This window comes from Mytilus edulis, chromosome 1 (assembly GCF_963676685.1).
Source record: "Mytilus edulis chromosome 1, xbMytEdul2.2, whole genome shotgun sequence".
In the NCBI taxonomy this organism is placed as follows: domain Eukaryota; kingdom Metazoa; phylum Mollusca; class Bivalvia; order Mytilida; family Mytilidae; genus Mytilus; species Mytilus edulis.
This window is the reverse complement of record NC_092344.1, coordinates 8969831-8981890: the sequence shown is the minus strand read 5'-3', so window position 1 is coordinate 8981890 and position 12060 is coordinate 8969831. Positions and strand designations below refer to the sequence as shown.

General features: G+C 34.3%; 1 protein-coding gene across 2 annotated transcripts in view; it reads right to left on the bottom strand.

The window, feature by feature from the left end:
- LOC139523287 (exosome RNA helicase MTR4-like) overlaps positions 1–12060 on the bottom strand; it is a 53067-nt gene that overhangs the window by 32787 nt on the left and 8220 nt on the right. For both annotated transcript variants that reach the window (XM_071317164.1, XM_071317157.1), the window contains exons 6-15: positions 11912–12002; positions 11433–11557; positions 10652–10750; positions 9909–10011; positions 9483–9617; positions 8861–9051; positions 7722–7823; positions 7182–7307; positions 6705–6855; positions 4858–5030 (exon numbers count right to left, since the gene is read on the bottom strand). In XM_071317164.1, the coding sequence (XP_071173265.1) occupies positions 4858–5030; positions 6705–6855; positions 7182–7307; positions 7722–7823; positions 8861–9051; positions 9483–9617; positions 9909–10011; positions 10652–10750; positions 11433–11557; positions 11912–12002 (1296 nt within the window). The remainder of the gene's footprint in view (positions 1–4857; positions 5031–6704; positions 6856–7181; positions 7308–7721; positions 7824–8860; positions 9052–9482; positions 9618–9908; positions 10012–10651; positions 10751–11432; positions 11558–11911; positions 12003–12060) is intronic.

The window sequence follows — 12060 nt, the reverse complement described above, 5'->3', positions numbered from 1 at the left end:
TGTAAGAACGGGAGTAAATAGTTTGGTTTCTGTATAAATGTCAGTAAATCATTGCCAGAGTTATCTAACTTACCTTCACCAGTCTACCAGGCTGTAAGAAGGGGAGTAAATAGTTTGGTTTCTGTATAAATGTCAGTAAATCATTGCCAGAGTTATCTAACTTACCTTCACCAGCCTACCAGGCTGTAAGAAGGGGAGTAAATAGTTTGGTTTCTGTATAAATGTCAGTAAATCATTGCCAGAGTTATCTAACTTACCTTCACCAGTCTACCAGGCTGTAAGAAGGGGAGTAAATAGTTTGGTTTCTGTATAAATGTCAGTAAATCATTGCCAGAGTTATCTAACTTACCTTCACTAGTCTACCAGGCTGTAAGAAGGGGAGTAAATAGTTTGGTTTCTGTATAAATGTCAGTAAATCATTGCCAGAGTAATCTAACTTACCTTCACCAGTCTACCAGGCTGTAAGAACGGGAGTAAATAGTTTGGTTTCTGTATAAATGTCAGTAAATCATTGCCAGAGTTACCTAACTTACCTTCACCAGTCTACCAGGCTGTAAGAAGGGGAGTAAATAGTTTGGTTTCTGTATAAATGTCAGTAAATCATTGCCAGAGTTATCTAACTTACCTTCACCAGTCTACCAGGCTGTAAGGAGGGGAGTAAATAGTTTGGTTTCTGTATAAATGTCAGCAAATCATTGCCAGAGTTATCTAACTTACCTTCACCAGTCTACCAGGCTGTAAGAACGGGAGTAAATAGTTTGGTTTCTGTATAAATGTCAGTAAATCATTGCCAGAGTTATCTAACTTACCTTCACTAGTCTACCAGGCTGTAAGAAGGGGAGTAAATAGTTTGGTTTCTGTATAAATGTCAGTAAATCATTGCCAGAGTTATCTAACTTACCTTCACCAGTCTACCAGGCTGTAAGAAGGGGAGTAAATAGTTTGGTTTCTGTATAAATGTCAGTAAATCATTGCCAGAATTATCTTACTTACCTTCACCAGTCTACCAGGCTGTAAGAAGGGGGGTAAATAGTTTGGTTTCTGTATAAATGTCAGTAAATCATTGCCAGAATTATCTAACTTACCTTCACCAGTCTACCAGGCTGTAAGAAGGGGAGTAAATAGTTTGGTTTCTGTATAAATGTCAGTAAATCATTGCCAGAATTATCTAACTTACCTTCACCAGTCTACCAGGCTGTAAGAACGGGAGTAAATAGTTTGGTTTCTGTATAAATGTCAGTTAATCATTGCCAGAGTTATCTAACTTACCTTCACCAGTCTACCAGGCTGTAAGAAGGGGAGTAAATAGTTTGGTTTCTGTATAAATGTCAGTAAATCATTGCCAGAGTTATCTAACTTACCTTCACCAGTCTACCAGGCTGTAAGAACAGGAGTAAATAGTTTGGTTTCTGTATAAATGTCAGTAAATCATTGCCAGAATTATCTAACTTACCTTCACCAGTCTACCAGGCTGTAAGAAGGGGAGTAAATAGTTTGGTTTCTGTATAAATGTCAGTTAGTCATTGCCAGAGTTATCTTACTTACCTTCACCAGTCTACCAGGCTGTAAGGAGGGAAGTAAATAGTTTGGTTTCTGTATAAATTTCAGTTAATCATTGCCAGAGTTATCTAACTTACCTTCACCAGTCTACCAGGCTGTAAGAACGGGAGTAAATAGTTTGGTTTCTGTATAAATGTCAGTAAATCATTGCCAGAGTTATCTAACTTACCTTCACCAGTCTACCAGGCTGTAAGAAGGGGAGTAAATAGTTTGGTTTCTGTATAAATGTCAGTAAATCATTGCCAGAGTTACCTAACTTACCTTCACCAGTCTACCAGGCTGTAAGAAGGGGAGTAAATAGTTTGGTTTCTGTATAAATGTCAGTAAATCATTGCCAGAGTTATCTAACTTACCTTCACCAGCCTACCAGGATGTAAGAAGGGGAGTAAATAGTTTGGTTTCTGTATCAATGTCAGTAAATCATTGCCAGAGTTATCTAACTTACCTTCACCAGCCTACCAGGCTGTAAGAACGGGAGTAAATAGTTTGGTTTCTGTATAAATGTCAGTAAATCATTGCCAGAATTATCTAACTTACCTTCACCAGTCTACCAGGCTGTAAGAACGGGAGTAAATAGTTTGGTTTCTGTATAAATGTCAGTAAATCATTGCCAGAATTATCTAACTTACCTTCACCAGCCTACCAGGCTGTAAGAAGGGGAGTAAATAGTTTGGTTTCTGTATAAATGTCAGTAAATCATTGCCAGAATTATCTAACTTACCTTCACCAGTCTACCAGGCTGTAAGAAGGGGAGTAAATAGTTTGGTTTCAGTATAAATGTCAGTAAATCATTGCCAGAATTATCTAACTTACCTTCACCAGCCTACCAGGCTGTAAGAAGGGGAGTAAATAGTTTGGTTTCTGTATAAATGTCAGTAAATCATTGCCAGAATTATCTAACTTACCTTCACCAGTCTACCAGGCTGTAAGAAGGGGAGTAAATAGTTTGGTTTCTGTATAAATGTCAGTAAATCATTGCCAGAGTTATCTAACTTACCTTCACCAGTCTACCAGGCTGTAAGAACGGGAGTAAATAGTTTGGTTTCTGTATAAATGTCAGTAAATCATTGCCAGAGTTATCTAACTTACCTTCACCAGTCTACCAGGCTGTAAGAAGGGGAGTAAATAGTTTGGTTTCTGTATAAATGTCAGTAAATCATTGCCAGAGTTATCTTACTTACCTTCACCAGTCTACCAGACTGTAAGAACGGGAGTAAATAGTTTGGTTTCTGTATAAATGTCAGTAAATCATTGCCAGAGTTATCTAACTTACCTTCACCAGTCTACCAGGCTGTAAGAAGGGGAGTAAATAGTTTGGTTTCTGTATAAATGTCAGTAAATCATTGCCAGAGTTATCTTACTTACCTTCACCAGTCTACCAGACTGTAAGAACGGGAGTAAATAGTTTGGTTTCTGTATAAATGTCAGTAAATCATTGCCAGAGTTATCTAACTTACCTTCACCAGTCTACCAGACTGTAAGAACGGGAGTAAATAGTTTGGTTTCTGTATAAATGTCAGTAAATCATTGCCAGAGTTATCTAACTTACCTTCACCAGTCTACCAGGCTGTAAGAACGGGAGTAAATAGTTTGGTTTCTGTATAAATGTCAGTTAATCATTGCCAGAGTTATCTAACTTACCTTCACCAGTCTACCAGGCTGTAAGAAGGGGAGTAAATAGTTTGGTTTCTGTATAAATGTCAGTAAATCATTGCCAGAGTTATCTAACTTACCTTCACCAGTCTACCAGGCTGTAAGAACGGGAGTAAATAGTTTGGTTTCTGTATAAATGTCAGTAAATCATTGCCAGAATTATCTAACTTACCTTCACCAGTCTACCAGGCTGTAAGAAGGGGAGTAAATAGTTTGGTTTCTGTATAAATGTCAGTTAATCATTGCCAGAGTTATCTTACTTACCTTCACCAGTCTACCAGGCTGTAAGGAGGGAAGTAAATAGTTTGGTTTCTGTATAAATTTCAGTTAATCATTGCCAGAGTTATCTAACTTACCTTCACCAGTCTACCAGGCTGTAAGAAGGGGAGTAAATAGTTTGGTTTCTGTATAAATGTCAGTTAATCATTGCCAGAGTTATCTAACTTACCTTCACCAGTCTACCAGGCTGTAAGAAAGGGAGTAAATAGTTTGGTTTCTGTATAAATGTCAGTAAATCATTGCCAGAGTTATCTAACTTACCTTCACCAGTCTACCAGGCTGTAAGAAGGGGAGTAAATAGTTTGGTTTCTGTATAAATGTCAGTAAATCATTGCCAGAGTTACCTAACTTACCTTCACCAGTCTACCAGGCTGTAAGAAGGGGAGTAAATAGTTTGGTTTCTGTATAAATGTCATTAAATCATTGCCAGAGTTATCTAACTTACCTTCACCAGCCTACCAGGATGTAAGAAGGGGAGTAAATAGTTTGGTTTCTGTATAAATGTCAGTAAATCATTGCCAGAGTTATCTAACTTACCTTCACCAGCCTACCAGGCTGTAAGAACGGGAGTAAATAGTTTGGTTTCTGTATAAATGTCAGTTAATCATTGCCAGAGTTATCTTACTTACCTTCACCAGTCTACCAGGCTGTAAGAAGGGGAGTAAATAGTTTGGTTTCTGTATAAATGTCAGTAAATCATTGCCAGAGTTACCTAACTTACCTTCACCAGTCTACCAGGCTGTAAGAAGGGGAGTAAATAGTTTGGTTTCTGTATAAATGTCAGTAAATCATTGCCAGAGTTATCTAACTTACCTTCACCAGTCTACCAGGCTGTAAGAAGGGGAGTAAATAGTTTGGTTTCTGTATAAATGTCAGTAAATCATTGCCAGAGTTATCTAACTTACCTTCACCAGTCTACCAGACTGTAAGAAGGGGAGTAAATAGTTTGGTTTCTGTATAAACGTCAGTAAATCATTGCCAGAGTTATCTAACTTACCTTCACCAGCCTACCAGGCTGTAAGAAGGGGAGTAAATAGTTTGGTTTCTGTATAAATGTCAGTAAATCATTGCCAGAGTTATCTAACTTACCTTCACCAGTCTACCAGGCTGTAAGAACGGGAGTAAATAGTTTGGTTTCTGTATAAATGTCAGTAAATCATTGCCAGAATTATCTAACTTACCTTCACCAGTCTACCAGGCTGTAAGAACGGGAGTAAATAGTTTGGTTTCTGTATAAATGTCAGTAAATCATTGCCAGAGTTATCTAACTTACCTTCACCAGTCTACCAGGATGTAAGAAGGGGAGTAAATAGTTTGGTTTCTGTATAAATGTCAGTAAATCATTGCCAGAGTTATCTAACTTACCTTCACCAGTCTACCAGGCTGTAAGAACGGGAGTAAATAGTTTGGTTTCTGTATAAACGTCAGTAAATCATTGCCTAGATTATCTAACTGTTGACGGATCTTATAATACGCCGACACTTGGTCTTCATTTGGCACTTCTATGGCACCATATTTTACTTCCAATTTTCTTAGTTCTAAAATTAAAAGAAAATAAATAACTTTCCTAAACTTATGACATGGTTAAACATTAAAAATTCTATTAGGATTCTACTTCGAAACATAAAAAGATAAATTTAACAAAAAAAGTTATGACATCATAAAAATCCAACTGTTTATGTAAAAATCCCCCTTATTTTTTAATGCGGTTTTATGTTTGGTTGCATTGATGTATACCTTTTTATCTAATTCTATACTAAATAAACTCAGATTGTCTCAAACACTAAAAGTTGTTAAAGATCTATAAGAAATGGGTCAGGAGGAACTTGAAACACATAATGGTTAGATGTATTTCCTGACAAAAATCTTTATTTATTCATAATTTTGAAAAGTTATAGTGTGTGGGGTTGAGTGTTTACAAAGAGTGTCTCCTAAAATTTTCTAATTATGAAGAACGAATGCTAATTTTCTTTGTTAAATAATTTTGAAATGTAGCTTAACAACATTAACTGATTTAAAAGAAAGTGCATTTTTACTTTTTGGAGGTAAAGATTCTGATAAATATAATTTTATGTGCCCCTTCAGTTTCTGGAAAATTTATATTTTCTGGCTACAACCTTTCAGAGTCATTAAAATTTTTGAAGTGCATGTGTTTGATAGTTATATATCGACCATGAATGCTTTGTTTGTCATATTACAAATGAACAGCTTCAAGTGGTTTTCTTCACAAAGTAAAAATTGTCCTCATATATGGTACAAGTGAAGTGCAAGGGTTGTATGGCCAGTCAAGGACGTTAAAAGCTTCGATCGTAAAGTGAAGGTGTCAAATAAATTACTAACCACCAATTATAGTATTGAACAAGTGAAACTGCGAGCTACTGCTCACTGATGATACCCCCGCCGCAAGTGGATAATATTAATAGTGTAAAAATATGCAAGTGTTGGGTAAACAGGAAGTTGTCAAGTGATGAATCTGAAAACGCATCACACGGTATAGCTGACTTATAAAAATCCTGAAACCAAATTTCAGAAATCCTTGTATTGTAGTTCCTGAGAAAAATGTGACGAAAATTTTTAACTTGGTTATCATGTGTAAAATCATACAAGTGTTCGGTAAACAGGAAGTTGTCGAGTGATGAATCTGAAAACGCATCACACGGTATAGCTGACTTATATAAATCCTGAAACCAAATTTCAGAAATCCTTGTATTGTAGTTCCTGAGAAAAGTGTGACGAAAATTTTCAACTTGGTTATCATGTGTAAAATCATACAAGTGTTCGGTAAACAGGAAGTTGTCGAGTGATGAATCTGAAAACGCATCACACGGTATAGCTGACTTATATAAATCCTGAAACCAAATTTCAGAAATCCTTGTATTGTAGTTCCTGAGAAAAATGTGACGAAAATTTTCAACTTGGCTATCATGTGTAAAATCAGACAAGTGTTCGGTAAACAGGAAGTTGTCGAGTGATGAATCTGAAAACGCATCACACGGTATAGCTGACTTATATAAATCCTGAAACCAAATTTCAGAAATCCTTGTATTGTAGTTCCTGAGAAAAATGTGACGAAAATTTCATGGGACGGACTGACTGACAGACGGACGGACGGACTGATGGACGGACTGACAGACAGAGGTAAAACAGTATACCCCCCCTTTTTTAAAGCGGGGGTATAATTACTTAAGATTTTAGACGTTTTGCATACTCACTATCAAATAAATCAGGTATGGCTGCATAATTCTGGAACTGATAAAAAGATCTCTCCAACATATATTCTGGATTTATTTCTTCCACTCGTAACAAGTTCAACACCATGTTGTAGGTCAGATGAAATGCTGAGTTCAAGTAATCTGGCAGACCCTATTAACAAAAATTTGTTTGATGTGTTTGAGCTTTTGATTTTGCCCTTTGATTAGGGACTATCCTTTCTAACTTTTCCTCAGGGTTTGTTATTTTTACTATTTTAATTTTTGATAAGTCTGATTACCATATTATGAATCAAGCTGACATACTTTCTTAATAATTTACCAGTATTTCACTGAGTATGAAAAAATACCAATAACACATATGAACAAATTATAGAATCAGTGAATTTAATGCTAAATAATTTTAATTCTTTCATAGAAATAAACAAATCAGTGAACTTGATTAGTTAAATTCGAAGTAATGATAATGTATATTATTACCTTGACAATCTGTTTGCCAGCCTGAGGACTCATTTTTTCATCAACCATTAAGATAACAATACCTCTGTCATCTATACCTCTTCTTCCAGCTCGACCACTCATCTGTATATACTCTCCAGACGTTACCTGAAAACATTATATTAAGTTAATGGCAGTATTACTACCTTTTCCTTATAATGATTACCAAATTCAAAGAACTGTCAGAAACCTTATCAATACTGAGACAATTCTTAAATAGCCGAGTATCTCTGTTTTCATTTAAACCTAAAACACATCATTACTCATAAAATGAACAAATGTTCAACCACAAACAAATTGTCCACTCAAGTTTTTTATCCGTCATAAAAAGTGAATAATATTTAACAAATTAGTTGGCAATATAACAAAGAAATTTGGAACAGGAGCTAACTAACAAAAGTAACAACTAATAGTGCTCACATATTGCTCAATATTGTATTATAAGAACATTGATGTGTTTATTGGCAGAAAAAAAGCAGAAGAAAGAGAAATTTGGATGTAACCAAACTAGTATAAACATACCCATCTGAAGTCTTTTCCATCAAACTTCCTGGCACTTGTGAACAATACTGTTCTGGCAGGCATGTTTAATCCCATGGCAAAGGTTTCAGTAGCAAATAAAGCCTAAAATACACACATGAATAATTAAAATAAAAGTTGAACTAACACAAAAGTATCTCTTATTTAAACTTTAACTAAGCATGATAAAGCAGAGCAGCTTTTTTTTTCTATCATTCAAATTTTATGTGATATACAAGAATGAATGAACAAGTGAAACTGCGAGCTACTGCTCACTGATGATACCCCCGCCGCAAGTGGATAATATTAATAGTGTAAAAATATGCAAGTGTTCGGTAAACAGGAAGTTGTCGAGTGATGAATCTGAAAACGCATCACACGGTATAGCTGACTTATAAAAATCCTGAAACCAAATTTCAGAAATCCTTGTATTGTAGTTACTGAGAAAAATGTGACGAAAATTTTTAACTTGGTTATCATGTGTAAAATCATACAAGTGTTCGGTAAACAGGAAGTAGTCGAGTGATGAATCTGAAAACGCATCACACGGTATAGCTGACTTATATAAATCCTGAAACCAAATTTCAGAAATCCTTGTATTGTAGTTCCTGAGAAAAATGTGACGAAAATTTTCAACTTGGCTATCATGTGTAAAATCAGACAAGTGTTCGGTAAACAGGAAGTTGTCAAGTGATGAATCTGAAAACGCATCACACGGTATGGCTGACATATATAAATGTTGATACTAAATTACAGAAAGGGTGGATGTGTAGTTCCTGAGAAAAATGTGACGAAAGTTTCATGGGACGGACTGACTGACTGACGGACGGACTGACGGACGGACGGACTGATGGACGGACCGACGGACTGACAGACAGAGGTAAAACAGTATACCCCCCCTTTTTTAAAGCGGGGGTATAAAAACCAGTTTTACCACTTGATTTCTATATTTACAATATCTACCAAATATAGTTATTGCAAGGAATACACCACATTCAAATTTTCAGTTGTAATATAAAACAATCAATTACATTGGCTCTCTTTGGACTTGAATCAACCATTTTAGCATGGTCTCAGCTAGCATTGTACACAGGCAATACAGAAGAAGAAATAGCTCTTAACAAAACACATATTAAACATACCTTTAATAATCCTTCAGAGAAGAGAATTTCTATTGTTTCTTTTAGCAGAGGTAACAATCCACCATGATGTATACCTATACCTTTCCTCAACAGAGGTAAGACAGCCTCTACCTGAGGTAGTTTCTTATCTTCATCTGATAAGGCATCTATAGCATTGTTAAACACCTCATCCACAAGACCTTTCTCTTCCTCTGAAATAAAATGTCGAGTAAAAAATGATAAAATTTATTCATAACAAGTGATACACCCTAATATAACCACACTGCATGGCAACAAGTAATCACATATGAACAATTGGTTGATTACTTATATTTTTGATTTTATGAAACATTTAAAAAAATGTCAGTTTCCAGGAAATTCAAGTTATAGGGATGTTTTGAAAAACATGCATTTTGCATATTTTAAAACATTTGTTTGCCACAATTAACTTAGTCAGAATAGTTTAATAATGTCTAAGTGAAATTAGTTTGTCAAATTAAAGGCTTGGGTACAAAATGTGTACATTTACAGTGTGAACTGAATGTAAATAAATAAATGTATTCATTTGTGAAATTCCAATGTTGACCCTTGTATAGAAAATCATATTGGTAGTCAGACATATCATTTAAGTCCTAATTTTTACCTGTATTAAAATCTAACTTAGACATCTGTAAGGCATAAGCTTCACAATCTTTCTTACTGAAGCTGAACACAATTACTGGTGCAAAGTTTCTTTCCATAATCATCTTTATTATCTTGTAACAATTTGACTCATTATCTGAAGGAAAAAACATAAATATAAAACTACTTTGCAAATAATTTTCATAAAGACCATATAGCAAATAAATATTTTAGATACTGATAAATTTTAGCAGTAATGAAACATTGCATTTGACTTCAATACAAAAAAGTTTGAATTGTTCCTGAACAGAAAAGGATATTAAGTGGAGTTATTACTGTATCAAGAAAACTGCCTCTTTTATCATAATGTGACAAAATCTCACATATTTTTGTTGTAAAAAACATTGATAGGAAGCATCCTTTTTAACCTCAAAAGATTAATGCTTACCTTTAAAACCTCCTCTTCTTCCCCTCTGATCACCCTTGGCAGCATCACCTGAATCTCTAAGAACTGACATTGCTGTGTTGAAATTCTCTTCTCTAAACTCTCCCTGAAAAAAATATATTAACATACTATAACTTTATTAACATTATACACACCTATATAATAATAAAATTTGATACCCATTTGATTTTAGGGCCTATCTGATCCAAGGACATATCCTCTCCTTACAAAAATCCTTAATTTAAAATAGCCCTACTTGTCAGTTATATTTGCTTTTAGATAACTGTTTTATTATAAATCGGGCCAATAGTTTCCTCGTTTAAATCATTTCATATTTTGAATGTTTGTTCTTTTAAAGCCAATTATATAGTATCAGTTTACTCATTGTTGAAGGTTGTCCTTTTAAAGCCAATTATATAGTATCAGTTTACTCATTGTTGAAGGTTGTCCTTTTAAAGCCAATTATATAGTATCAGTTTACTCATTGTTGAAGGTTGTCCTTTTAAAGCCAATTATATAGTATCAGTTTACTCATTGTTGAAGGTTGTCCTTTTAAAGCCAATTATATAGTATCAGTTTACTCATTGTTGAAGGTTGTCCTTTTAAAGCCAATTATATAGTATCAGTTTACTCATTGTTGAAGGCTGTATGGTGGCCTTTAATTGCTTATCTGCACTTCATGTGAACTCTGGTTGATAGTTGTCTCATTGGCAATCATACCACATCTCAAATCTTACATTACTTACATTTTCATCTACCACTAAATGTATTCCATCTCCACCAGCAGGGAATATGTAATGTTGTAATGGTGTAGGTCTGTAATCTGTATAAACTACATGACATGGCTGAAATAGAAGAAGAATCAACTTATAAAATACAAGTACTTTTTTTTTTGCACTTTCATTAAAGAAATAAAGTGCCTATACTGTGAATTCATTCATTTTCGGGTGTTCCAATTTTTGGGGATTAAGGTAAATTATATTTTTGGGGATAAAGGTAAAATTATATTTTTGGGGATTAAGGTAAAATTATATTTTTGGGGATTACGGTAAAATTATATTTTCGTGGATATTTGATTTTGGGGTTTTGCCAAAGCATACCATGTCTATTGGAAATTTATACTTTTTTCAGCACATAAGAATGTGGTTCACATTTAACACAAAAATCCACGAACATTAGTATTCTACAAAAATAACAAATTCCGATTATCATCTTTTGTACCAGTTTTCATTGATCATGGAAAAATTGTATTTTCCTGAATACTTGATTTCATGATTTCACCCAAAGACTATTGATAATTTGTACTGCATTGAACATTTGAATTAATTACACACAAAATCTGCAAAATGTTATGTTATGAAAATATATGATTGTAGAAAGCAATAAGCTCTCACATGAATCCATACTAAAGTTCCAAGAAATCTTTGACAAGTAAAAATTTTGGATAGCATAACACAAGAACATAGTTTGGAAGCTTATTCTATCTTATGTATACTTCAAATATCCTTAAATCTCGAATTTACTTGCCTGTTTATGTAAATGACATATCCATTCAGCAAACTGTCTAGCATTTGGTATGGTGGCTGACAGAAACACATAATGGACATTATCTGGTAACAGAATTATGGTTTCCTCCCATACAACTCCTCTCTCTATAAAAAGTAATAAAAAAAGGATTAAACCCTCATATACAACTAAATTGACTCAATGTCAATGCTTTACATCAAAATTTATTGCCAAATATTCCATGCAAAATTTGTCACATTGTGTAACCCACATTCGATTATCAATTAATTGTCTCTTAAATTAACTGTTGACTTTTCTTATCTACAGGGGCCTTCTGTTGCTTCCCTTATGGAATTCTTATTGGCCATTATTTGAAGGCATAACAGAGACTTGAATCTTGAATCAGTTATAAGGTTATTGTTTGGTGCATAGTTGTGTTAAAATGATAATCATACTTTTATATGATGTTCATTTTCTACTTTACCACAGATATTCATTACCTTTATCTCTCATGTAATGTATTTCATCAAAGATAACCCATGCCACTTCTCTCATAATCTCTGATCCTCTGTATAACATACTTCTTAAAATCTGTAAAAATCACAACAGGTTACACAGAAATTGTATTGCAGAATTCAAATATTTTCTT